A 26,076-nucleotide genomic window follows, 5' to 3' on the forward strand; every position below is an offset into this window, starting at 1 on the left:
TGCTAGCACAAGAGAAAAAAAAAAAGAAAACGAAGCAGAAATTCCACCTTGTTGTTGACAGTTGCTATGATTCAGAAGAACTAGCTGGAATTTGGAACTCATCAAATTTGTTGTGGGAGACATTACTCTGATAGCACATACAAAGAGTTTGAAAGGAACATACCGAGCATGCTTTAGGAGTTTCTAGGTCTGCCATGACAGCTAAGAAACCCAACTACATGGCTTCCAAATAAATAAATAAATCCTCTTGAATAAGTAAATTACTTCAAGAGCAAAACCACAAAGTCTAAAAGTAGTATGGCTCAGGATGCAAAGAGTCATAAGTTCTATCACTCATCTTCAAGCCCTACCAGCCTAAGTCAAGTCACCTAAGATTCTGGGATAAACAAGAAAAACAAGAGGCCACAAAGGGTAGGTCTTCAAATATTCATCAAGAAAAATAGGTGATTTTAAAAAGGCCTAAGTAATTTGCTTGCTATAAATAGAAGTAATTTCAAAAGGTACGGATTATGAAAATATATCTGAAACTTTTAAAATATTGTTGTCAGAGATTTACGTGAAGCTTTGAGCACTCCCTTCTATTTTGCTGCATGAGATGCAGATGTCTTTCTGAGTCACCTTGTGCACTGCCTTCTACCAAAGCTGCTTGTTCAATCAATCCTGATAGTTTTGGGGAGAGTGCACCATAAAAAGTTAATGTTGACGTAGAGCATTTTCTTCTGTCATTTGCTGATGACTTGTGGATGCAAGGTTGACATGAAATATTTTTTCTTTATTTTAATAGAACAGTGGCAGTTTTACCCTATGAGGCCTCATTCTGAAAATAGATTTTTGACAGCAGTCTCATGCTTTTCTAGAACGCTTCAACTTTGACACTTTAACACTTATTTTAACTTTGACAAAAATGCAAAGATCTTTACGGCCAGTGCCTTTTGCCCACAATGTTCTGCACACAGCTTTGCTTGTACAGTATTTTGCTAAGCCACAGTTCACAGAGATGAGATTACTACTTGTAGGGAACTTGTTGGGACATTTCAAAAGCTTAGCATTCCAAGTTCTTCATTTCACATAAAATGTGTGCAAAACCAAATAAAACACGATCAAATACAACCATCGCTCTTTCCCCTGGGCACAGGAAATGAGTAGGACAAGGAGGAAACCAAGAACAAATGAATTTAGAACCTATCATCATCTACTTAAGCACAAGCAGAAATTAGATTTTACAAAACGTCAAACCAAAATAAAGTAAAAAAAAAAAAATCTCTGAAAAGCCAAATAGAACTTATTTTCATTATCCACTGTAGACAGAAACCTAAGTGCTTATGTGAAAATTGTGTGATCTCTATTCAGCCATTCTGGATAGGAACAAATTCCTAACTTTAGAGCTGGGGGAGAACCTATCGCCTTTTTACCTACACAGTGATCTAAAACTCCTGCTACAGAAGTGGTTATAAAAGCTTGCTATACTTTGTATGAGCTTTTATTTTCTTTTCCTGCAATGTTTGTTACGTTTGGAGCATATAAAGGCCTTTTAGACACTCAGACACTATGGTCTGCTGCTCAATGGATCAAGAAAGGGACCGGTGTACCTAAACTATGTGGCTGGCAGCTAAGATAATTAATTTGCAATCATGGCCTTAAAATTTGTCTTTAGAAAGCAAGCAGGAGTTTTGCAGCTAAAAAACATTCAGTTTTCTATAAAGCCCTTAAACCTCTCTGTGTCTAGGTGCTTCCTCTGCTCACTCTGAGAGGCAACGATGCTAATTTCACATTTCTTACAACTTTAATGCTACTCCACCCATCAAAAGTTCTTCCTTTCATCGCATGCACTGCGCGCATTCACTACTGGTGAAAGGCTGCATTTATGGATGGTTTACATCCTGCTAATCCCTATGGCATTCACACAATGTTACCTCCTGCCGCACTACCCTGATTCTACCTCTCTCAAAGACAGCACTTTCACTGGAGAGGAGCACAGTACAAGACAGAGAGAGGAGAGACTTCAGCACCATTTCTAAACTATTAAGTATTTTACTCTCATTGTACGCTGTTCCAACAATCCTTAAAAGATTCTTATCTGCAGCACAACCTCTCCCAATACTACTCTACCATCACCTGTGACTTCCCAAAGAACAGTAAATACTTTGAGAACTTTACTGACTCTGTCCTGAGGGTTGTGTGGACAACAATTAAAAACCAAGAATCACATGAAAATTGCTGAGCAGATGCTCCACAGAATTGTGGGTGAACAAGAGCTGGGAATATGTGAACTGGGTTCTCACAGGACTGAGTTTTCTTGATGTTTTTTAAGCTTGTAACTCTTCTGTGCAATAACAGATGCACAAACTAGATGCAATTCTTGTACTCAAACTGTCTATGTACAAACAGCTGGAACACATACAGACTCAAAGGGCTGTCTTCAATTTATTTAGTAGCATAAGCGATTTTCCAGAACTGTATAAACTGATGTTTCCTTTGCAAATTGCTTAAAAAGGAACTTATGCAGAAAAGCCAGGAAGTAGGAACACTACTTGGGGAAATGCAGGAAGCATGGAAATTACTAAGGGGAACACAAACTTAGACAAACAAACAAACAAGCAGAGGGAAGCTATAAATGTCTGTACAAGTGAAGGGAGACACTTTCCAGTTATCTCAAGTGCCGGATGACTGTGACTGGGGATGTACAGAAGAATTACATTTAATTCTTCAAGGCTTTGTACTGCAAAATTTCTTAGGCTCTATTATATGCACTGTTCCCTTCATAATTATTACACTTACTTCTACCACTGATAACGTGCATAAATCTACTGTTTGTCATGTTCATAAAGCACTTAATAAACCTCCTCTGAAGGAAGGAAATCACACTGCTTCGAAACTCACTAAGAGAGAGCGAAAAAGAAGCTATTCTTAGCATATACACATCACTCCTGGTCCTTGGACATATCAGCAGTGGTTCAACCAGAGGTGACGTGAGAGTAAATGCATATGGCACCTGCCTAGAAAGGTATTTGAATAAACACAGATGTGCCCTGACAGCTACTTGAAACATAAATACTTTCCAAGCTGAAATCCCAGTAGTGGCCAATCTGTCAATAGTCAACATTACTGTACATCTAGAAAGGCATCCACCCACCACTAAAATGGTCATATTTGGCATAGACTATGTTAGGCACTCTATACTGGCGATTCTATCTAACAGAATCTCAGACAAGGAGTGAAGAATGTTTACATACTGCAATGAGAGTGATTGTTAATTTTCATTTAAATATAACAGCCTTAGTTGGAATATGGGCAGAATGCTGTGACTGTAAGTGGACCAGATACTGGTCTTACTGGCAAGCAATTGGTATCTCTGGAACTACAAAAAACAACATGAGAAAGCAATGTTATATTTCAGGTTTTTAAAACATTACTGCCTTCAGTATTTAATGCAAAAATTAGCTACCTGTCATAATGTGTCAATGGAAACAAAATAAAGTGGAGAGTGAAGTGCAAATCTATATGTAAAAAACTGTAACCATTCCTCACCTGATCTTCTTCTCCACCACCTTCTTCATCGTATTTCAGAATGTTGTCCCTCACATCATCTTCTGGATCAATCAAGAGCTGCTTTGCCTGACGCTCTTTATCACGGCGTTTCATCCATACCACAAACATTAAAACTAAAACTACATGGCAAAAAGGGAAGACAAGAAACCACATCTTGATTCTGAAGTACAGCCATGGAAAATTGTACAAATTTAACACCAAGATTTATTAAAAAGAAAAAAAAAATCCAGGAAAGTTGGTTTTGACTGTTCTAGATAAGGTTGGTTTTTTAATATTAAAAAAAGTACAGAACGCAGCTTAAGCATGAGATGTTTAAACTCAGGCTACTACAGGCAATTTGATTTGGAAATCAATCACATATTCAAGGTCGTAAGTCACAAAACCATTCCACATCTACAAAATAAACTTGTCATGACAAGAAGTGAGAAAGACCAAGCTTCATAAACCACTGGATTCAGTAGGGAACCTCTCCAGTAGTGGCAAGAATTCTAAAAAGATTACATTATTTATATGTTTTTCTGCTATGTCCCGAGAACATATATCAATTTATATAGTGTAAGTAATTCTGATGTTCAAACATCACCAAGCTTAGACTGTTTTGGCATACGGCTCAGCAGTCCACAGGAACAGACCATATTGTTGCCTAAGTTTAGATTTATGTTTAGAAGCAAGAGGAATCAAGGTTGAGGAAAACGCAGTGGTATTTAGAGCTATATATTTTTAATCTTTAATCTCAACAATTTCAAGTTATATTATTTGTTTACAAACTAAAGCTGTTAGAGAAAACCAAATGAGAAACAAAATAGAATAAATGTGAGGAAATTAATTTCTAATACAATAGGAACGTTTCCAATTACAACCATCTTCATGGAAAGAAATCCCAATGTATCTAGAATCATACAATGGTTTAGGTTGGAAGAGACCTTGAAGATCATCTAGTTCCAACTCTCCTGCCATGGGCAGGAAAATCTTCTACTAGACCAGGTTGCTGAAAGCCCCATCCAGCCTGGCCTTGAACACCTCCAGGGATGGGGCATCAACAACTTCCCTGGGCAACCTGTTCCAGTGTCTCACCACCCACACAGTAGCTTCTTCCTAATATCTAATCTAAATCTACCCTCTTTCAGTTTAAAACTGTTACCCCTTGTCCTATTGCTACACTCCCTGTTAAGGAGTCCCTCCCCATCTTTCCTGTAGGCCCCCTTTAAGTAGGGTTGGGATAGCGGAAGGCCGCTATAAGGTCTCCCTGGAGCCTTCCCTTCTCCAGGCTGAACAACCCCAACTCTCTCAGCACGTCTGGTCAGAATGTCAATATATGAATATCATCTTAAAGGATTTCATAGTTTCAGTACAGCTCTGTTGATTCAATACCTAACATTTTAAGAGTACCTTGTCTCAGGAAAATAATTGTACTGCCCTTGTGTACAGCCATGGGCTTAGCCAGGCTCAAATACTTTTAATTTTTTTTTTTAAATTACTCCTTTCCATCATTTTATATGTTCTGGACTGGTGCACAGTATACTCTGAACACGTTAATCCCTTCCTTGGGTTCCACCACAATCAGGAATCAGTTAACCATAATGTGTAGGAGAGCTAGCGTCTAATTTACTGCACTGGACAGACACTTAGTCATGATGTTTAGTCATTTCCCTTATTGAATGCACTTGACACAAAAATGAAATACTAGCACAGCTTTAGGTAGTACTTAAACACACACATCTCCGTTCCTGCACGGCTGCCTGCTTGTTGGGCCTTATATGAAGAACTGTGATGGATTACTTCCCAAAATCATCAAATAGCCTACTTTGATTAATCTGAAGCGCGCCAGTATTAACACCAGAGCACTCCTTAAAGGCACCGTTACCCACTGTGGGTGGCATCAAATCGCACAGTATGAGCAGCACAAGAGAGACTAGATGTCTGGGGGGTAATCACATCTTCAACCTGGTCACTCACTGATGTAACATAACAAGTGCCCATGGGCACAGACAGAAAATCTCTTTCGCAAACCCACTGTGGGGCTTGACTGCCATGCAAGTCCTAGTTAAGATCTGTCTCACAGACTCCTAATCCTTTACCATCAGAAAGTTTACATACTTGTCCAAGACATTAAACTAAGCAGCGACACTTCTTGGACTGCAGTCTTTAATCACTCCCCTGTCTTTGTCAAGGTACATGGGACTAAAACATAAGAAGGTACTTGTAAAAACAAGAAGAGAAAAGTGTTAAGAGATCTATCTACTCACTGAGCAAGATGATGATACAAAGCAGAATTGCAATGATGGCACCAGTGCCCAGCCCTGCGCCGACAATTCGGTCAACATCAGTGCAGTCTCCATTTATGTCACATTGGCAAACTTTCACTTTCAGCACAGAAGTGCTAGATGCGTGTGGATTTCCAGAATCTGTAATTACTATGGGCACATCGTAAATACCAGCCTCCAGGAACCTGATCCTTAAAGACAGCTGGGCATGATCACCTGCGGATGAAAATAAGGCACTTGTTTAAAAGTAATGTACTACTTATGTGGGTTTAAAACAGGATTGGCAAAAATGGCTCATCTTTGAGCTCTGTATTAACTTATTGTTCAACCCACTACAGGACACTCAGGATAAGAGACTTCTTTCTTACTGTGAACATCTTTTCTTCCTTTAAATTTCTTTTTCTTTGGGAAACTTACGCTAAGGTGCTTTCCTATTCATATTAACAAAACTCATGTATGTTGTGAAGTAACACCAAACAAAAATACAGAAAAGCACATGCAATAATTTCTTTAACATCGTTAAGATTTCTGTAAGGTTAATTACCGCTAATTCGAACAATGGTCCAATTCCTCTTAATACTAGCAGGTGTGTCAGGCAGCTCAAAGGCAAATGGGCCTGCATTTGGATCTATGTCAGGGTCTACAGCAGTGATGTTAATAGCGTTAGGCTGTAGTGTTTCACAAGTCGTGGCTTCTTTCGGATTCACTTGGGGGGCATTATCATTGATGTCCAGCAGGTAAATCTGTAGTGTGCCAGTTCCGCTCATCGGGGGAATTCCTTAAAGAAAAGAAAATAGTATTGAGCCTGTTTCCAATTGGAAAGTTACTTAAATAAAGCTATACCAACACTCTTCTATTGCCGTGTACACATGTTCACCTCAGTTTGGGGATTCTGTCTTTACCAAGCCAATCTAACATTGTCACTGCTCCTGCTAACATGCAAATTCTTATGTAGTCTGTCTGCAGAAGAAAGTGCCCTACTCAGCAAAATTCAACAAATAACTGCAGATCCACACATCGGGGACTCAACCACTTTACTGACCAGACAGCTAGCTCCTCTCCAGAGGCACAGTCTACATCAAACGCTTCAAAGAAAAAGGTGAAAAATTCGGACAGCTTATCATCTGGAGAAATTATTTTGTAACTTTGAAGACTAACAACCACCCTTTACCACCTGCGTGCTATTTAAATTCTTTCTAATACTGACTTTCCACCACACTACTAACTAGATTCTTGCTATCCATACTGAATCATAGAATGGTTTAGGTTGGAAAGGACCTTGAAGATCATTGAGTTCCAACCCCCCTGCCATGGGCAGGGACACCTCCGACTAGACCACGTTGCCCAAGGCCACGTCCAGCCTGGCCTTGAACACCTCCAGGGATGGGGCCTTAACAACCTCTCTGGGCAACCTGTTCCAGTGCCTTACCACCATTAAAGTGAAAAACTTCTTCCTAATGTTTAATCTAAACCTGCCCTCTTCCAGTTTATAGACATTCCCCCTCGTCCTATCACTACATGCCCTAGTAAAAAGTCCCTGCCCAGCTCTCCTGTAGGCCCCCTTTAGGTACTAGTAGGCCGCAATAAGATCTCCCTGGAGTCTTCTCTTCTGCAGGCTGAACAGCCCCAACTCTTTCAGCCCCTCCTCACAGGAGAGGTGCTCCAGCCCTCAGATCATCCTTGTGGCTCTCCTCTGGACACTCCAGGTGGGGTCTCACGAGAGTGGAGTAGAGGGGCAGAATCACCTCCCTTGACCTGCTGGCCACAGTTCTTTTGATGCAGCCCAGGATACGGTTGGCCTTCTGGGCTGCGATTGCACATTGCTGGCTCATGCTGAGCTTCTGGTCAATCAGCACACCCAGGTCCTTCTCCTCAGGGCTGCTCTCCAGCCATTCCCCACCCAGCCTGTATTTGTGTTTGGGATTGCCCCAACCCAGATGTAGGACCTTGCACTTGGCCTTGTTGAATGTATGATGCTTCCCGTAAACCTTGCTGAGGTCACACATTTATGTGGACACGTGGTGCTGAATTTGTCAGTATAATTAGCAATGGTTCTCATTCCACCCCTAGCGCCACATAATCTTCCAGTTCCACTTACTTCTTTTCTCCAGAACAGGGCCAAAAGGACAGAATTAGTTGATCTAGCTTTGTTATTCTGTATCAGTTAGCAAAATTTTACCATTTATCTTCTCTCCAAGATAAATAACCCCAGTGTTTCAGTTTTCTCCTCTAATGCAAGAACGTTCTTAGCTGCACCTGCCCAACAGTACAGCACTCCAGCCAAACTCAAAGGACTTGTTTCTGAGCAGAGACTGTTGTCATCAACAAACTGACAATGAAAAGACACATTTTTCTATTTCCTCTGCACTGCTGTAGCCGGAATGTGGAAAAATACAACACCCCTCCCTCAATGTGTTACTCCCCATAAAGTCCACTCACGCTGTGCATTCACTCAGCCTACAGCAATCCTGTGCAGGTTTTTTCAGTTTTCCGTAAAGCTGACTAACGGAACTAAGCCAGTGCCTTTCTCCAAACTCACAGAATTATTTTTCAGCCCGTTTTCCCAGTAGCTGGGAAATATGCAAAGTCTGATACTAACACAGACTTCCGACTGGAAGTATTCTAAGCATATCTTGCTTTCTGCCCTAGTCAAATCAAGTGCCATTCAACCACACAGAAGAAAACTTTTTGAAAAAATATACAACGTTGATACGCACCATTATCAGAAGCAAGAAATGTTGCATTATACATATTGTTTTGCACATATATTGACTCTCTGTCCAAAACAGCTGTAGTAGTTATTTGTCCATTAACAGGGTCAATTTTCAGCCAGTTTGCAGGATCTGAAAGTTTTGAGTACCTGTGTATTTGATCACAAGATGTGTTATTTATCTGCCAACGTAAATATTGACAACAAAGACAATATTAGTTTTTTAACTTAACTTGTATTCTGAACACATTTTTGGAATTTGGCGATCATATTTCACAAATTTCCATTTATTAAGTCTTGTCACTAAAATTCTTGAAAACACTTATAAAAAACATTCCTACATGTACATATTTGAAGTGCCCCGCCATGTAAATTATCATGTAACTGCAGTAAATCAGATAATTACTGTAAACTATATAACATGCATACTCAGACTCAATTACAATATTTCATTAGGGATTCTTCTTGCTTGTTGTATACCTACAGAGCTGTTCATACTAACTTTTATCTTATGAGAACACTGAGAACAGGAGGGAGATAACAATGGATCAAGAGTGTTAGAGCAGCACTACCTCGCATTATTCTAGCGCTTCCAATATCACTTGAAGTTAATTTTGTAGAGGCCCTGGTTTTACTGCATGATTCTCTTAAGTTGAAAGAGGAGTGTCTTTCAAAACCATCCTTCTATCTAATAAATTTGCCCTTTGATAAGTGCAAGCTTTTAGGTCGTTAAAAATAGATGTATCGTTAAGTCCTCATGCTATCATGTCTACAATGGTTATGTCCAGACATGAGCAAAATATCAGGAACGGCTAACCAAAATTAAGAGAAAACAAAACTGTAAGAACCTTGACTTTGGAAGCAAAGACAGAAAAGAAGTTTTGGAGTTTCCTCCACATGAACTAAAAAAGCTGTTGGATAAGCTAGGAACCCGAGACCTGGCCCAAGGCTAGTCGTTGTGCCTTAGCTTTATGGTCAATGACCATGTTTTAAATGAGGTATGCAAAAGCATGCTTTTAAAATTTCCATGTTTTATCCTCTTCACTTTTCTCATTTAGCATAGTTTTAGACATTAGGCAAATTATGATCCAATTATGATCACAGCTATCGGTACAAGAGTTCACCGATGGACAACAGCAGTACTTTGCATTGCCGGAGAATAAGTAAAAAGAAAACCCTTCAGATTTGGTCAACAATCAAATGTGGTTTTGCTGCTGTGTCAAAATTATAGGTTAATTTAAATTGCCAATTATATTAGTTTACACAAGCATGTGTCTGCTCTGACTGAATTTATTGGGATGCCACGTATACAGATGCGTAACTTCATTCTAACTTGATGAAGTGGGACTTAGCATTAGAAGATAACCCAGTTTACAAATCTGTGAATGGTGGTCAGGTGACCTTCTCTACAGCCAAAAAATCCCTTTAGAGACAGCTGCACAAAAAACACAGGAGGTATTCGTATAGCTGTATGCTATGGTAAATGCAGTCATTTCATAAGCTGTCTCTTCGCTCCCCACCCACTCTAGAACATGGATATTGCATTCCAATTGTTAAGTAACTGCAAAATGCTTATATAGACCTTAGAGAGGTTTGCTGCATGTAACGGTCTGGGTCCTGAGCAGTGAAAGTTGTCAACATGCTACCAGCAAGTAGCCCTTCTTCTTGACGCACAAGCTTAGGGTTTGGAACAAAATATGGGCTCTCATTCACATCAATGACTGTAATGGAGACAGTTGCTGTTGACTGGGGAGGATGCTGAATCCCCTTAGCCAAAGGCACTTGATTTTCCGCAGCTACAGTAAGTACGAACATCCTGTTGGTCTCGAAGTCAATAGGCTGGGAAAAGCAAAGAGCAGGTAGTGTTGACATTTACTTACAATAGTGAGGAACACACAATAACATTTTTACTTTAAAGCACATTTTTAAACATTACTTGTACTGCTTTTCTCAAAAACAAGCACAGAGCCTAAAGGGAACACAATCAATGTAACACCTCAACACAAGACTGGGTTGGGGTTTTCCTTAGCAGCAGCAACAGTTTTGAAGTCAGAACAACTAGAAATCTCGTCATTCTTGGGTTTAACTTACTCTGGTACTGCCATTGGTGGTAACTGAGGAAACAAGTCGTTTCATCAGAAAATGATATAGAAACTCTCAGCTTTGTGCCAGGCACTCATGTGAGCAGATGTGCCTCCTGGGGAAAGAAACCTGCCTTTCTCTGTTATGACGAAGGTTTCCATGGAACAAGATCATGACCATACCTAGACCCATAGATCAGATTCTGATCTAAGAATCTAAGACACAGAGATTCCTGTGCCCTTAATGTTTCACTAGAAAAACTTTGTAATCCCAGCTAATCCCACTGCTGGTACATTTACAGCTCCCATTTTCACAGTCCAGATAACATTCAGTTTGGGGACTTCCTCACTGAGCCAGAAGTCCGATTTAAGGAGTAAAACCAGTCTGAAGCTAGAGTTCCTCTGCCATGCTGCATAGGGGTGAGGCTTTCACCGAGACCCGATTTGCCTTAGTACTATGCACTGTGCAACTCGCACTGATTCTAGACTTGAAGGAACCCTACACCCTCCAGCGGCAGTTGGCATGTGACAGTATGAAGTCAGTGACAAAGAGACAATCCAATCTTCATTACAGGTTGACAGATCAACTCATTGCACTGCCAATAAAAAATTGCAGGTAGGCTTCCAACTCTTCCTATGTCTGGGTGCTTAAAGGAGGGCTGCTGGTCAGACTGCAGAACTGCCATTTACCACCTCAGGCTGATTTTCCTATGCTGTTTAAGAGCCTCTGATTTCAGATGGTATGGCTGGCCCCCTTCCAAACAGGTCCATCATTCCCTTGCATTTGTAGGAAAGTTCCTTTTCCAATGAGGCTCCCACATGCTGCTACTCTGTTGTTAAACCCAGTCAGATGTAGGAAAGCACTGAGATACTCCGGCAGTAGAGGAGATAGAATTTGTTAAAAATAAATTTGTAAGTGAGCACAGCTATATCAAACAGGTTAGACATCTGGAATCTTAGGCTTGCTTCTCTTTATAATACTTTAGTTTAATCTGTGCATTTTTTAAATTCACTTTTCCAGATGTTTCTAGTTTGATACCATTCCTAGATCTGAAAAAGATGCTTATGTGCCTAATTACAAGCCACAGACACTTGCATAATTCTTGCTGGAAGACTGCAATATAACTATTGGTACCTCTGGGAAAGTGTAGTTATAAAACTAAGACAGTTCTTAAAAAAAAAAACAAAAAAACAAAGAAACAACCCCAAACCCTAGTGTGAATTACCACTATAGCTATACAAAAAATTGTATCTTTTACTCACCTAGATACTGAGAAGATTTTTAAAAAAAAAAAAAAAAAAAAAAGAGGAAAGGGGAGGCGGGGGAGTGAATGTTTTAATTTCTAAATGGAAACACTGGCATCTCACACTTGACTTCCCTAAGTGGATCAGCCAAAACCTGACCAGGCCAACTCAGAGACGAGACACTTATCAGAGGGCTGTGAGGAAAGGTGGCTACTGCCTGGCAGGTTTAATTATAGAACCACATTGTTATTATCACTTGAAATAAGTCACCCCTCAACACAGAGCTGTGTTGGCTAGAGAATGAAGATAAGACAGGTTATTCCATAAAAGGTATTTAAGTGAGGTTTTAAAAATAGCCAGTCTTTAAAAGCCTCTTGTAGAAGTAGCCTCCCACCTATCACTTTTTCCTCTCTGATTGTGCCTTGACTGCCTCTATCTGTTCCTTTAATGGGTACATGTTGACATAAAACCCACAGATAACAAGCGTGACTACTAATAGAGGCCAGGAGGTAGGAAGCTGTTCCTTTACACTAGGAACGAATACTGAGCAAATGGTTTTTCACAGACTAATTCCCATCTTTTGGCAAATAAAGCTTCAAAATCTGTCATTTTCAACAACCTCGCCTGATTTTTTAAAACTGATCAGCTGGAATACTACTGATAGTGTGAACAAGCAAACGCTCCAAGAGACGGATGGCTTACTTCTAACAAGACAGACGGCGCCCATCCATTTTACTTTCCAGACTTATCCTGGCCTCAGGAGCCCACATTTTTCCACCCTCAGTGTTCTCCCACTTCTTTCATCTCTGCTTAATTCTCTGAAGCACAAGCATCTCTTACCTTCACAACTGTCACCAGCCCATCATTGCTATTGGGATCGGTCAGGATAGTGAATCGACCCGTTGGGTCTCCTCCGGTCATTCGGTACATTGCATTCCATGCAGGCGTGTGGGGCTGATCTTTATCCGTTACTGTCAGATTTGCTACGATCACATCCACCCTGTTTTCCGGTACTTCCCCGTAGAACTGCAAAAAAACAATAAAAGAAATCATTTTACCTTGACTGCAGAAGCACAAAAGAGCAACACTATACTGAACATTCATCAACATTAGGGAGTGTCTCTTCACTGGAGCTCTGACAGTTTAGCTAACGAAGTTACCTGAGGCCACCCACAAAACTGATGGTTTGATTACCTTGTCATCTTTTGCCGTTTGGCCTAAGCAGAGTACCGTATCTAAGGGATATGTATTCTGGACATACTTCAATTCTGCCTGTCAGTATACTATTTAGTAAGTAATAAATATTTACTGTCTGTGAATATAATGAGAAAAGCAGGGAATGGTTATAAATATGCACATCCTTCAGTTACTCCCACCCTGTACTTACAGTCATGGCGGTGAACTCTGGAGGATTGTCATTGACATCTGTCACAGTGATGACAGCAGTTGCTGTGTTTGAAAGACCATATGTTGGGTTTCCTTCCATGTCCGTAGCTTGAATTATTAATGTATATTGCTGTACTTTCTAAAACACAAAATGACATCAACATAAGTTTTAGACAAAACTAACATTACCTTAGGACAGCAGGTGTTTCCGAAATTGCAATGGAGCCTATCACACTGTTTATTCTAGTTAGCATCACCCAAAATGACAGGAGCAAAGTTTGTGCCACAGGAATACACCACCAGGTTGCATCTCGCTATGCTGAGCTACTGCTTGATTTTCTTCAAATATCACCAAGAGGAGGACAGGCTGTCTGCTTCCTACTCTCAAAACCCAAACCCACTTTGTACAGTTAATGTTATTCTCAGATTTACAAATGCTTTTCAAATGGGGAAAAGCACCAGAGTGCAGTTTATATTAAAACAGGCTACGTCCTCAAAAGCATTTAAGAGAACTGAGCCAGAGCAGGTTCGTTGGCCAAACGGCCACAACTGCCAAGGTTTTGTTTCAGCCGAGCCCAAGTATAAAACCGCTGTTGCAGCTTCTTGCGATCGCTATGGAAACCAAAGATGTCAAGGCTAACAGAGACGACTAAGGGCACTGGGAGAAATGGGGAGGGAGCAACCACACGGGCTATTTCCATAAATGTTAAACACCCCGGCTGAAGATGGCCGTCTCCGCCTCCTCCTCCTCCTGCCGCTTCCTGTGCCAGCAGTAGCGGCTCCGCTCTCCCAGCAGTGCTGGAGTGGGGCCAGGGCTCCCCCCAGCACAAGGAATGCCCAACAGAGACCTGACAGCAAACTGGCTCGCTGTTTAAAACAAGTTGTTGAGGTTGTATTAAGAAAAAAAGGAGAAAAAAAAAAAACCAACCAAAAACAAAAACACAAAACCACCACCAAACCACCAACTAGAAAGATGCTTTTTGTGTAGAGCTGCTGAGAAGTTGATTTTAACTCATCAACGGCTTCTACCGTGAAATGCAAATATTGTGCATGCTTTTTCATTTACCAGTTCAGTTTCAAATCTGGCATTTCCCAGCTCGGAGAGAGCTAGGTGTTATCATTCAGTTCTTTCCAAAAGAAAACGCACAAACATAAGAAGCTGCTATTACTTTGAAATAACACTTTCATGAATGGTTTACTAACACTGGCAAAAAACCTTCTGGCAAAACAAATACACTTAACAAAAAGCACAGTTTTTCTACTCGGTACTTTATCTTCTCCCACTACTTAAAGATTGGGGTATATGACAGATGACTTCTCATGGCAACTATTCACCAAAAGGGACTATGGATATTAATACAGAAAATAGACAAGGACAATTCCACTGATAACATCTAACTTTCTTTCAAATTTTGGCCAGACACTACAACAGACATTAGAGATTTAACGGTTATGCACACTTCCAAGCAGCAAATATGAGCCACTGAATAAAAATAAAAAAAGTTTTTAAAAGAAGCTGTACAAATCTTTATCTCCCACTGAACATAATTTATGCTCGTGTTCTCTTTCACAAAGGAACCCTTACAACACACCTGAAATGTGTATCACTGCATATGGACACCAAGGTTCTTTAGAAAAAGCAAGACTAATATGACTTATATAGAAATGCAATATATATGTTTAATAATGCATAAGTATGTATATGAATTCTGGCTTGGAAAATATACTTGCAAAGTGACCTTCAAAAGGCTTCAATAAACATCCTAAAGGTTTCCTTCATGACACCAACAAGAAAAGCAGTCACAAGGGAATCAAAGAAATACTTCTACTGCTTTCATCCAGTAAAAAAATATATACTTTACTTATTGTGAAGCAATAAAATCTACACCAGTATTGAAGCAAATCTTGCAGCCAGATGATTCTATGTTATTGAAACAGCAGGTGCTTCTGACTCATCTGGGTCTTAACACATTGATCCCAAGAAGCAAATTTCATTAAGGAAACTCCATTATTATTACACAGAGACTCCACTTCCGTACAATCTTCTTATTTAATTCCAACAGAAGCAGCACACTAGAAACTGCCCCAAAAAGTGCCCCAAAAGACAGAGTATATGTGTTTTTGTTTCCTCTCCCTTCCAGCACTCACATACAGAAGATCAACTGCTGGGAATGAAATTTCAGAAATCAACAAGGGTACAACTTTCCACGCACAGGGAAACTGGGGGAGGTGGCTCTCCTCTTTTAACTGTGGGTTGAGAAGGAGCCAGGAATAAGCCGTGGAGCATGTGTCAGCAGCCTGCATGGAGACTTTGCAGCAACATATCCGAAAACGAACTGGCAGCTTCAAGAAAGAACACAGACCTCATCAGGTCACATCTTTCCACTTCAACACAGGCCAAATAAAAGAGCACTTCACTGAATTAACCTCACGCAAGGCAGGAATGTCAGTGTGTAAATTTAAGTACCCTGCCTGACTTCTTGGCACCTCCAGCAGCAAGGCAGATGTTTTAACGCTGAAGTGAATTCCACAGCAATAGCGGAAGAAATAAGAACAGCTGGATCTCATGAAAGAGCATCATTTGGGACAGCAAGTGAAAAACTTCTGCCTTTAGCTGAGTCCCCTACCTAAGCAACTCTCCTCCTGTGCATGTTAGCACAGATAGTGCGCTCTGCATGTTGACCTACAGTACTAGCAGGTGAGGAATGCTGTCAGAGAAACCACTCTTTTTATTGAATGCCTACAACACTTATGCTCCCAGAAATAGTGGGTCACAGCACCTAAGAACTTAAAATTGCATCTAGTATTTTGTAAGCCTAATTAGAGCTTTACAAAGAGAATCAGGACTTAGATGAAAGGGCGGAATGGCAGAAGTGGGTAGCCCAGCTGAGGTTCCTGGACAACAAGGAAACTTGTGCAACAAGGCACTCCCCAATCCACAGTCACAAGTCCTGCTCGATTCAGATCTGACTTTCTAGACTCCTGGTCATTTTATTTTAATTGACTTCCATGAAATGACTCAGGAAATGAAGGAAGCAGAGCAACGGCTTGGGAAGGAAACCATTTTATCTCATATCAGTCTAATTTAATATTTGAATGATTTAACATTAATCATTAATATTCAATATGAGCAAGAAATGTTTATAAATACTCATTAGGGTATCAGTACGGTGATCCATCAGGAAAACTGATGGCAAATGACAAGACACTTCCAATTGTTAATGCAAGGGCCTAAGCTCCACAGACAGCTGGTTTCTTCCAAGTTAAATTACTCTGGTACAGCTAGTCACTAAGTAATAAAACTCAGAGTTATCGCTATGTCCTTCTGAAAGTTCACCTGTCAAAGATGACCACGGGATTTTAAAAACAAGGGCAAAGCTGCCCATCATTCTTTTAATTTAATAGGGCAATACAGTAAAGTTCAGGGTTTTCCTTTCCTCAAATTCCTCCTCTTCAAAACCAACTTAAATAGAATGAATGTTAATAAAACTTTAAAACTTAATTACAACATCTAACAGTCTGTTTAGCTTTTCAAACCTTCTGATTGCCCCTTTAAACTGAAATGCATCAGAATATTAACAGCCAACCCAGAGCATCAGAAAGTATTTTTCTTCTCCAGTTTAAATAAGTGTAAGCAAACAGCTAAAAGCTGAACAGCAAATCCAGTTTAAAAAAACCCTTCAGATTTAATGAGCTAAAATGAGGTTAGTAAAACAGAAGTTGAAAAAAGATGCACTGGAATAAGACTTGTTTGGATTTTATAGTTTGTTTATAAAATAATGCTTATCTCTTCTGAAATTTTCAAGTGGTTCAAAAGCACAGTTAGTCCATGTGAAAGATCTGGAGTTGCGAGGGAAATATTTTTATTCCCACCTCACAGATGGGTGAACCAGAGCGGAGGATCTGGCATCCTCTTTCTCCGGTGGTGGGCACGGTGAAGAACTGTCTAGACAGAACAAGACTTGGAATTATTAACAGTCAGAGAGGTTTTTTTTTTTTATTTTTTCTTTTTTTGACCAGCATGTAGTAGGGAATTATTAACAGTCAGAGAGTCTTTTTTTTTTATTTTTTCTTTTTTTAAGCTTTTGAATGCTTGTCCAGGCCTTGAGACAAGTCTCTATCTATGCAGCTTCCAATATTGACTGGTTTATTTCTTAGAAACATGCTTTTCAAATTTTAAAATCGGTAATATTTTTCCTGGTTAATTTTAATAAGCAAAATTCAGATCAGGGAGTTACTGCAAATGCAGCAATGCAGCATCCAGATGATTTCAAATATTTACCACCTCTCTGCGAAGAGCAAGGAAGAGGACAGAGGGAGGACAGAAGCTCTCCTGGAGGTTCCAAATTCAATAAAACATATAACCAATTCCATTTTCCATCTACTCTTTGCCTGTGGAGCTCAGCAAGAGGAAAAGGTTGAAGCTGAGGAACACCTCCCATCTCAGCATCCAGACCGAGCACCCAAGGTCCTTATCTGCATCGCTCTGCTTCAGTGTGTACCTGTTTCTTAAAAGCAAACAGGCTTTTGAGATAAGATCCTTTCCACAACCCCATCGATCCGAGAGTGACTACATGTACAGAACATACAGGTCCAATTTGCAGCCCCATCCTAATTTCCTTTTTTTCCAGGGAGAAAGTTCAGACCAGGGAGGGAGAGAGGTATTTGTAAGTTACTAGCAAAAAATGTGCTTCTTCACAATATTAAGTACAATGCAGCCATACCTCTCTGTCAAGCCCAGCTGCTACGGTGATAATGTCACCAGTCTCATTGTTGATTGTAAACATGTTTGGAGAGGGGCTGCTCGGGGCCTGTGACAAGATTCTGTATCTCAGCATCCCATTCTGTGCATTGGGATCATCAGCATCGATGGCAGTAACAGTCATCACGTAGGTTCCTAGCAGCAAGATAAATAATTGATGTTATATAAACAGTTTACTCAGATTACACAAGATCACTTACAAGCAACGGTCAAAGCATGTATTTCTTTTGGTAAACTCTGCACATTCCTTCTCTTACTTAAAACAAACTGGTTAAACCCAAGACTCACCAACAGAGTAATTAAAATACATAAGAGGAGATAAAAATACTTTCTGTTTATAAAATATCAGATTTGCTTAGAACTGAAGAAGCTCCATAAACAATGAAATACTACAATTCTGCCATAAATAACATTTCTGTAACAACAGAGCTCCTCACGTTTAGGTAAAAATGTTATTAATTGGGCCAAAGGCAATATACTTAATTTTCAGAATCGGTGCACATACTGGTAACGACTGAAAATCAATGTAAATAATACTCTTTCCAAAGTCTTTGAGATGCATGTTCTTTTCATCTCAAATGCCAAGTCAACACTGCAAAGTGAGAAAACACATTTGTTGTGCTAACCTTTCTCAAAAATTCATTTTGTACTACTGACAAATTAAGAAAGTGGTTTCGGCCATAGTGCAAGCTTTAGTCTGAGCCGATTAGAATTTTAATGAGATGTGAACAACATTTAGGGTTTTCTCGAGAATTATAATGAAACTGTTTGATTTCAAATCCCAGTATTTCCAAAACCTCTGAGATTCAGAACTAGAACAGGATCTGCTGATATTTCGGAAGTCTCTTATACCCCGAGCTGTCAACTAAATGAACGTCAAAATGGCTATCATGAACATAACTGTAAGAACTGCGACACTATAAATAGGATTTTCCAAACCAGGAATCTAAAAGCCATATTCTTAAAGATTTCTCTGTTTTAGTTTATGTACATAATACTTTCTTCTTTTGGAAATTAATACTAGCATTCTAAAAGGGGAATTAAAAATAAGGTGAAATAATAAGACATTATCTGAGATTTTGCTTATCATGCTAATAAGACACCTTTGAAAGCGTTGCAAGGTCTGAAGGCACCCCCCTTCATCACCTTCAAAATGTTACTGCATAGATTTTGAAAGCCTGTGTATTACCTGGCTTTGATCCTTCAGGGACTGTCCCATTCCAAACCTGGTGTAAGAATTCAGGTCTATTGTCATTCATATCAATGACATTAATAACAATGTCAATAGGATTTTCCACCTGGTTTCCATTTACATCCACTGCGTGCGCTCTCAGCTGCAAAAATCATTAGAAGTATTAGAATTTGCACAACATACAGGCACAAATAGATACAATAACGATGGCAGGAAGTTTCAGGCCAGACGTTTTTAGCTCAATGTATTTTTTTTAATTGCCACTGCTCCCTCCTATTGACGATTTGAGTTTTCAGGTTGCTTGTGGAACTGCTGTTCAGACTTCTAAACTATTCTAAGCTGCAGATTTACTTCTTTGACTTGCTGAAAATGATTTTGAATCATGTAATTTCGATTAATACTAATGCCTACTGTCATACATAAATCTGGTTTTAGTAATGACCATTAGAAAACAGACTCTAGAAATATGTAGATTTATATCAAACAGATAGCAACTTACTAATAATCTATAGGGAATTTAACGCTGCCATCACTTTCCAAAAATTCTTTACTGATATTATGGATATTGAATAGACATGAATGCATAGGAAAACCATACAGAATAGATTTGTGTTACCTGGAACACCAAGGTAAGGTTTGTGATAAATCACTGTGAGTAAACACACTGAAATTCCAGGCTAAAATTAAGCTAAAGTTTATGCAGTGAGTTTCAAAGATACTGAGACACTTAAATTTAATGCCCCGATTGTCAAAAAGTACTGAGTAACTACCTTTGACAGTCAGGTTTCCCTAAATCATCTTAAATTGGACAGCCAAAAAAAATGAACACAGTCCTTTCTGAAAATTTAAACCTATGTATCCAGGCCAGAACCAGGCAATTGCTAGGCAAAAGAACAACTTTCTCCTGTAGCAGTCCTTGAAGCCCATCTTTTATATATATATATATATATATATATATATATATATATATATATATATATATATATATATATATATATATATATATATATATATATATATATATATATATATATATATATATATATATATATATATATATATATATATATATATATATATATATATATATATATATATATATATATATATATATATATATATATACACACACACACATATTCTCTCTCTCTCTCTCTCTCTCTCGGCTACAAACCTACTAGAAAGGAGCAAGAGGGCATTATTAACTCACCACTCTGGAAATGACTCATAAAATTTAAATTCATAACTCAGTAAATCTTGAATTGCCAATGCCAAATTCTCAGTAAAAATCTTACAGACGGCGGAGCTGTTGTGCTCTTGCAAGAGCCATTCCCCCACCTCCCTCCAGTGCCTCCTGCTGCCTCCTCTGTTCAGAGCAGAACTCGAAGGGTTTCCCGGAGTGCAAGGCAAGGAGTGTTTTAATCCACAACATGCCAGAAACTCTCTCTAGGAGCTGAGCGACTTCTGTAACGATTTCAGCATGGTGTCTCAAAAGCAGAGACAACTTTAGGTCACAGCCTGGTCTCCCCCCTTCCTTCAAACCTTTCTTTTTCACTAATACCAGAATCCATGGTCTACTATGTCAATTTCTTTAGAGCAAAGAATATCATTTTCATAAGCTGACAGACCTAATTTACAATTCCATTAAAATGCTTAGATTTGCCCCTGAAAATGAAAATTGGTAGGTTATTCTTCCCATCCATTTCTCAAATCACAGCAGCTGCAATTCTAATAGCAGTCACGTCCTAATTTAAGTTGCTGAATTAAAAGTAAACTTTTGAAAAATATACAATACAGTGGAGACTGTGATCAATGGTCTGTATTTGAATTATAAGCTACAGTATCCATATTTCAATCTTTTAAAATTACTTTATCTAAATACATTTAATCACTGTTTACATATATTGAAGTATTTAAGCTGCTTAATCATAGTAAGAGTTAGCCTTAGTAAGTACAATAAATACAAATCTGCTACAAACTCTTCAAAATCATAACTCATAGAAAACTAAATGCCGGCTGCTCAAGTCATGTTTGAAGCAGATGTTAATCTTCAATTTGATAATCTGATTTATGGCAAATTAAACTCTTACATGAAAAGAAGCAATCTGCTCCCGGTCTAAAGGCTTTGTCACAGACAGCTGTCCTGAGATGGGGTTGATGATGAAGATGCCTGTCGGAGGTTGGTCAGCTCCTGGGCCAGTCACACTGTACCGTAGCGAGAGGCTTTTATCACGATCGGACCTAATCTACGTGTCAAAAAAAAAAGATAGCATTTACATTAGTTACAAATAGTCAGTGGATGGGACTGCTGCTGAGACAAACAGCAGCTCTTTTTTTCCCCCCATCTTTAAGCTAAACTTGTAAGAATAATTATTCTGGAAACAATATGAAGTTTGAGGTTTTTAGCTGCACTCTTTGTCAGAAAGCTGGTCAATGAATTTTCAGGAACAGAAAACTATCCCTGCTTATTTCTCATAATAAGATAAATTGTATTAAACTAAAACAAGTAAGTGGTCTTACAACAGAATTGCTTAGATTCTAGAGAAAACATACACTATCATAAAGTCTGTTTTGTTCCCTTCCCCCCTCCCCCCCCCGCTCCCCCTTCTGTATCTTCCCAGACCAAAGCTATAGACTCTCTCCCACTCCTGGCAATAGCCCATTAGAAACTCACCGTTTTTGTTTAAAGACTGAACTTTGGTCTCACCTTCTAAAGGAAAAATTACAGGGCATTGCATCTGTGAGGACAGGTGAATCACCAGCATTGCACATCAACAAGGCAGAGCAAAACTATATCCTATCAATTTGGGCTAATGTTCTACCAAGTTCCAACAAATCCCTGTAGAAGCTGATCATGACCAACTAGTAACATGGTTGGAAGCCCTCTCCTGTGCTGGGCTCCTGCCAACGGCCACATCTGTGCTGCAGAATCCTGTGGAACAACTAGCGTCCTCACCCCATCGCATCCCATTTCCTCCTGCCTCCTGGTGCACTCCTCCTCCTGCTCACCCCCATATACTTCCCCAGGTGGAAAACTCCAGTGCAGAAGAGTAGAGAACTCCTGAACCCGCAGAGATCCTCCTTAACCACTTAAGGAAGTTATCACAGCACTTACCACCTGAACCAAGGTCACCTTCCACCAGTAGAGGAGCACAGGGACAACTCAAAAAAACCCACTAGTAAATGCAGGCCAGCCCAATAGGCACAGAGGCAGCAACATAAACCATCCCAAAAGACATCTGGACTATGAACAAGACATCATTCACACAAAATCTCTTCAGGAGCTCTCTGAGGGACACTGAAACCACATTTCTATTAACTTCCTTACCCTAACTAATTCTTGAGGAAAAGGTCCTCTGGAATTTTCTGGTAGGTTGATTGGAGGAATAACCCAATCTCTCTTCTGCCTCTTCAGAGGGCTGCTGTGCTTGTATTGTTGCCATGGAAATATGATGTCTTCAATTTTCTTTTGGTCCGTTCCCAGGTACAAGATAAAATTAAGCACATGTTAGAACGAGAATGACTAGTAGACATTATAAAATAACTCAGATACAATTACATAATTGACTGAAAGGCTGTATTTCCTCTGTGTTCACAGAACTGTTTTATTTGTATTCACAGTACAGTATGAAAATAACCAACATTATTTACAACTGCACTGCAAAATTTCAAGAACTCCTTTTCTTTTATTTTTTCTTTCTTCAAGTCGGAGGATTGAATTATAAACCATTTATAATGTGGCACTACTGTGTAAACTATTCTGCACTTTCTGAAAAGTAGTTAATATTTTGCAGAATTTAATAGTATGCCTTTATGTATTTCTCATTAGCCAGAACTTCAGTTCAGGTAATGTGCTACTGTACATTAAATTTAGATCTGGGTGTGCTAAAATATAATTTGAGTTCCAAGAGAAGTTTAATACAGACTGCTAAGGAATGTCTCAAATATTTATGACCCTATTAAATCCCATAGAATTAATACTGTAATTATTTTAAACCTATGTCAGCCATGATGGATGCAGTAGATGACCCACTTTACACATTGGGCATTAATCTCTGCTGGGAGTCAACATTCCCTTCCTATTCCCTTCTATATCTGCACTCATTTCAGCCGTTGGATGCCAGCACACATACAGCCATGCACACTATACGTGTGCTTGAGGGTGGCGACAGGGAGACAAAAACTTTTTCCAAATCTTTTAAGAGAAAACCTTTTTTTTTTAAAAAAAATCTAATCAAATAAAGTAAAAACAGATGCCCAACTGGAGGCCAGATTCCACCACTCTACATTCTGCTGACGGTAAGGATGCCTGAACTGGATCTTTGGAAAGCACAGGGCACACCCTGGCATACCTAAGCATCTGCTCGTTTACAGACAAAATGACAACATTACCTTTGTTAAAAACATGACTTAGAAGATTTAAAACAATCATCAATTAAGCAAACAAAAAAATGAGGATTACACAGCTTTGGTCTCCAGTGTTTTCTCGGGAAAAATGTCTTGCATAACCACACTCTATTTTGACATTATGCTTAAATCTTTAATGCATGCCTATTACAAGTATGTTCACCTATGAATAAATTTTGCTCTTTATTTGTAAACTAAGCAATTTATAACAGAAGGTAAGAAACAGCAGGGAGCAAGTGATAGACCAGAAAAAGGTAGTAGACCTAATACTGTTTTCCTAAAGTAATTGCACTGTTATTTGTATATCGCTAGGTTTGATTTTTGTTATAGTACATGGTTTATCCTATGGCAGCTTCCAGCAGAGGGAGACCATCTTCCTTACCAAGTAGTGCTGGAATCATGAATAATTTACAATCTACAATTTGATTATGAAGGGACAAGACAAAGCCAATATTCCCTGCCAGAAATGCTTTCCTACTACCACTGTAAATCTACAGCTCCCATCTAATAAACGTGACTGATGCATTCTAGCACAAATTTGTTTATTTTGTGGTTATATTTAACCACTTCAATAAATACTGTAATACTTCCAAGCAATTTAAAATAAAGAAATGACCGTGTCCGACTTAAATTCAGGTATAAATCTCAAACTATACAAACAAAAAGCTCAAACATAAATGAATCCTATATATTTAAACAGGCATGCCTTTCCATGCCTTAGCAAAGCTACACAATAACAGGCTATAAAAACGTTCTTCCTGAGGCTGCAGCTCTGCATGCACTAGTTGTCCATTAATAAAATGCCTCATGGAGAGGTACATGACAGACAGAATCAAATCCCTATTTTTAGGCCTGTTTGCAGAGATACGTTTTTACAGGCAACGTTTAGTTTTTGCTTTACCTTTTCTGAAGCCCCTGTGAAGGCTGGTTCAGGGGTTAGCTTCACTCTCATTTGCCATTCTTGCTGGGTTTCCTTGTCTTGAGCAGACACGACAAACTCTGTGGGCTCTGCTGAAAGTTGAAAGCTTCTCTCTGCATAGACCACACCATCTTCACCTACTCTGAAATCTTCTGGCTCACTGCTTCCAAAGTGTATTTTTTTGTTTTCATCACAGCTTTGAAACCTCACTGTAAAACAGACACACAAAAGGAAGAACAAAAAAATGAAAAAGCAGCCCACTTGAACTCAAGTGTGACATAAAATGCATTAAGAATAAATATTCAAAAGCAGAAAGACTTAACTTGTTGCTGCTACTATCACACGCAATTATGAGTTAAGACTTGTACTTTAGGGGTCAGTTCACATAACAGCGATATCCTTCTGTGGCCTGCTAGGCAGAGGGAAGGTTTTAGCCCCAGATACACTGGTCTCCTAAAGACACCCACACCCTGCAAGAAAACCATCTGCCTCCATGTCCTGCGAGATTTTTCAGTCGGCTTCCAGTGGAACGGCTGCAGGGATTTGCACATCAAGCCTCACAAAAAAGATCCAGTCAAGTCAATTCATCAAAAACACTCAACAAATTTAATTACGCTGCAACCGTAATTGCAAACACAGCCGTGCTTCCAGAGCCTTCTCTGCCAAGGCGGGTAAGGCAGAAACTCAGAAGCCCGTTAAGAGATTAACTTCTGTGCCCCGATCAGCCTGTGATTCAGCTGCATCATCTCAGGTAGGTCACTTAGAGTTCGGGGTCTGAGTTTCCTCATCCCCTATCTACAAGACAGAGGCAGCAGTAAATACTTACCTCACAGACAAAAATCTAAGTTAAACACTTTTTTTTTTAAAAAAAAAAAAAACCAACCTATTTCATATACCACACATGTCCATTTATCTACTTAAGAGTTACCTGTTCTTGTTTAATTCCCCCCTCCTTCCTTTTGTCCCGTCTGAAAGACTCACACTGGGACAAGTAGTCAGTAAAACTGATTGTATAGATGATGACACGAAGTGCACAAAACAGAACTGATAACAGGTTGCTGCTTTCTTTACCCAATTGCTTTCACTACCACTTATCTTCTGGGTTAGTCAAATAATAGTAGGTAAAAAATGAAAGTGTGCTTTTATAACCAATGATAGTTCTTTAATGTTTCCAAAGCATTATGAAATATTTTGATTGTATGGGCAATAGAAGTGCAAAACATCATTATGAAGGTTGTGCTGAAATGCACATAGCGAAGATGAAGATGAAATGAGGCTTTATGCCTCATTTCAGTTATTGGACTTTTTATATTGTGCTAAACCATGCACAAACTATTTAGCTTCAAAACCTAAAGGTCCTTCTCAAGAAAAATCACTACTAAATGCCATGCATCATATGCTTTCTTCTGTAATGTACTGTTTCCAGGAAGGTACTAAGAAAAAGAATCATACCTTTTTGTATTTGAACTTCAAGGACCGAGCTGATGTTCAGATGACATATAAAATTTGTTTCCTCAATGCACCCTTTCAGTTACCCAGAATACCCCCTTTGCCCTTTCCC

At 39.2% G+C, this 26,076-nt stretch overlaps 1 protein-coding gene across 1 annotated transcript in view; it reads right to left on the reverse strand.

Annotated features, from left to right (window-relative positions):
• CDH2 (cadherin 2, type 1, N-cadherin (neuronal)) overlaps window positions 1-26,076 on the reverse strand; it is a 120,419-nt gene that overhangs the window by 16,196 nt on the left and 78,147 nt on the right. The window contains exons 3-14 of the mRNA XM_009886663.1: window positions 24,499-24,724; window positions 22,518-22,665; window positions 21,280-21,435; window positions 19,187-19,331; window positions 17,960-18,132; window positions 13,237-13,374; window positions 12,690-12,875; window positions 10,106-10,362; window positions 8,531-8,673; window positions 6,358-6,591; window positions 5,796-6,029; window positions 3,529-3,668 (exon numbers count right to left, since the gene is read on the reverse strand). Coding sequence (XP_009884965.1) covers window positions 3,529-3,668; window positions 5,796-6,029; window positions 6,358-6,591; window positions 8,531-8,673; window positions 10,106-10,362; window positions 12,690-12,875; window positions 13,237-13,374; window positions 17,960-18,132; window positions 19,187-19,331; window positions 21,280-21,435; window positions 22,518-22,665; window positions 24,499-24,724 — 2,180 coding nt within the window. The remainder of the gene's footprint in view (window positions 1-3,528; window positions 3,669-5,795; window positions 6,030-6,357; window positions 6,592-8,530; window positions 8,674-10,105; window positions 10,363-12,689; window positions 12,876-13,236; window positions 13,375-17,959; window positions 18,133-19,186; window positions 19,332-21,279; window positions 21,436-22,517; window positions 22,666-24,498; window positions 24,725-26,076) is intronic.

This window comes from Charadrius vociferus, unplaced genomic scaffold (genome assembly GCF_000708025.1).
Source record: "Charadrius vociferus isolate BGI_N301 unplaced genomic scaffold, ASM70802v2 scaffold45, whole genome shotgun sequence".
Lineage (NCBI taxonomy): Eukaryota > Metazoa > Chordata > Aves > Charadriiformes > Charadriidae > Charadrius > Charadrius vociferus.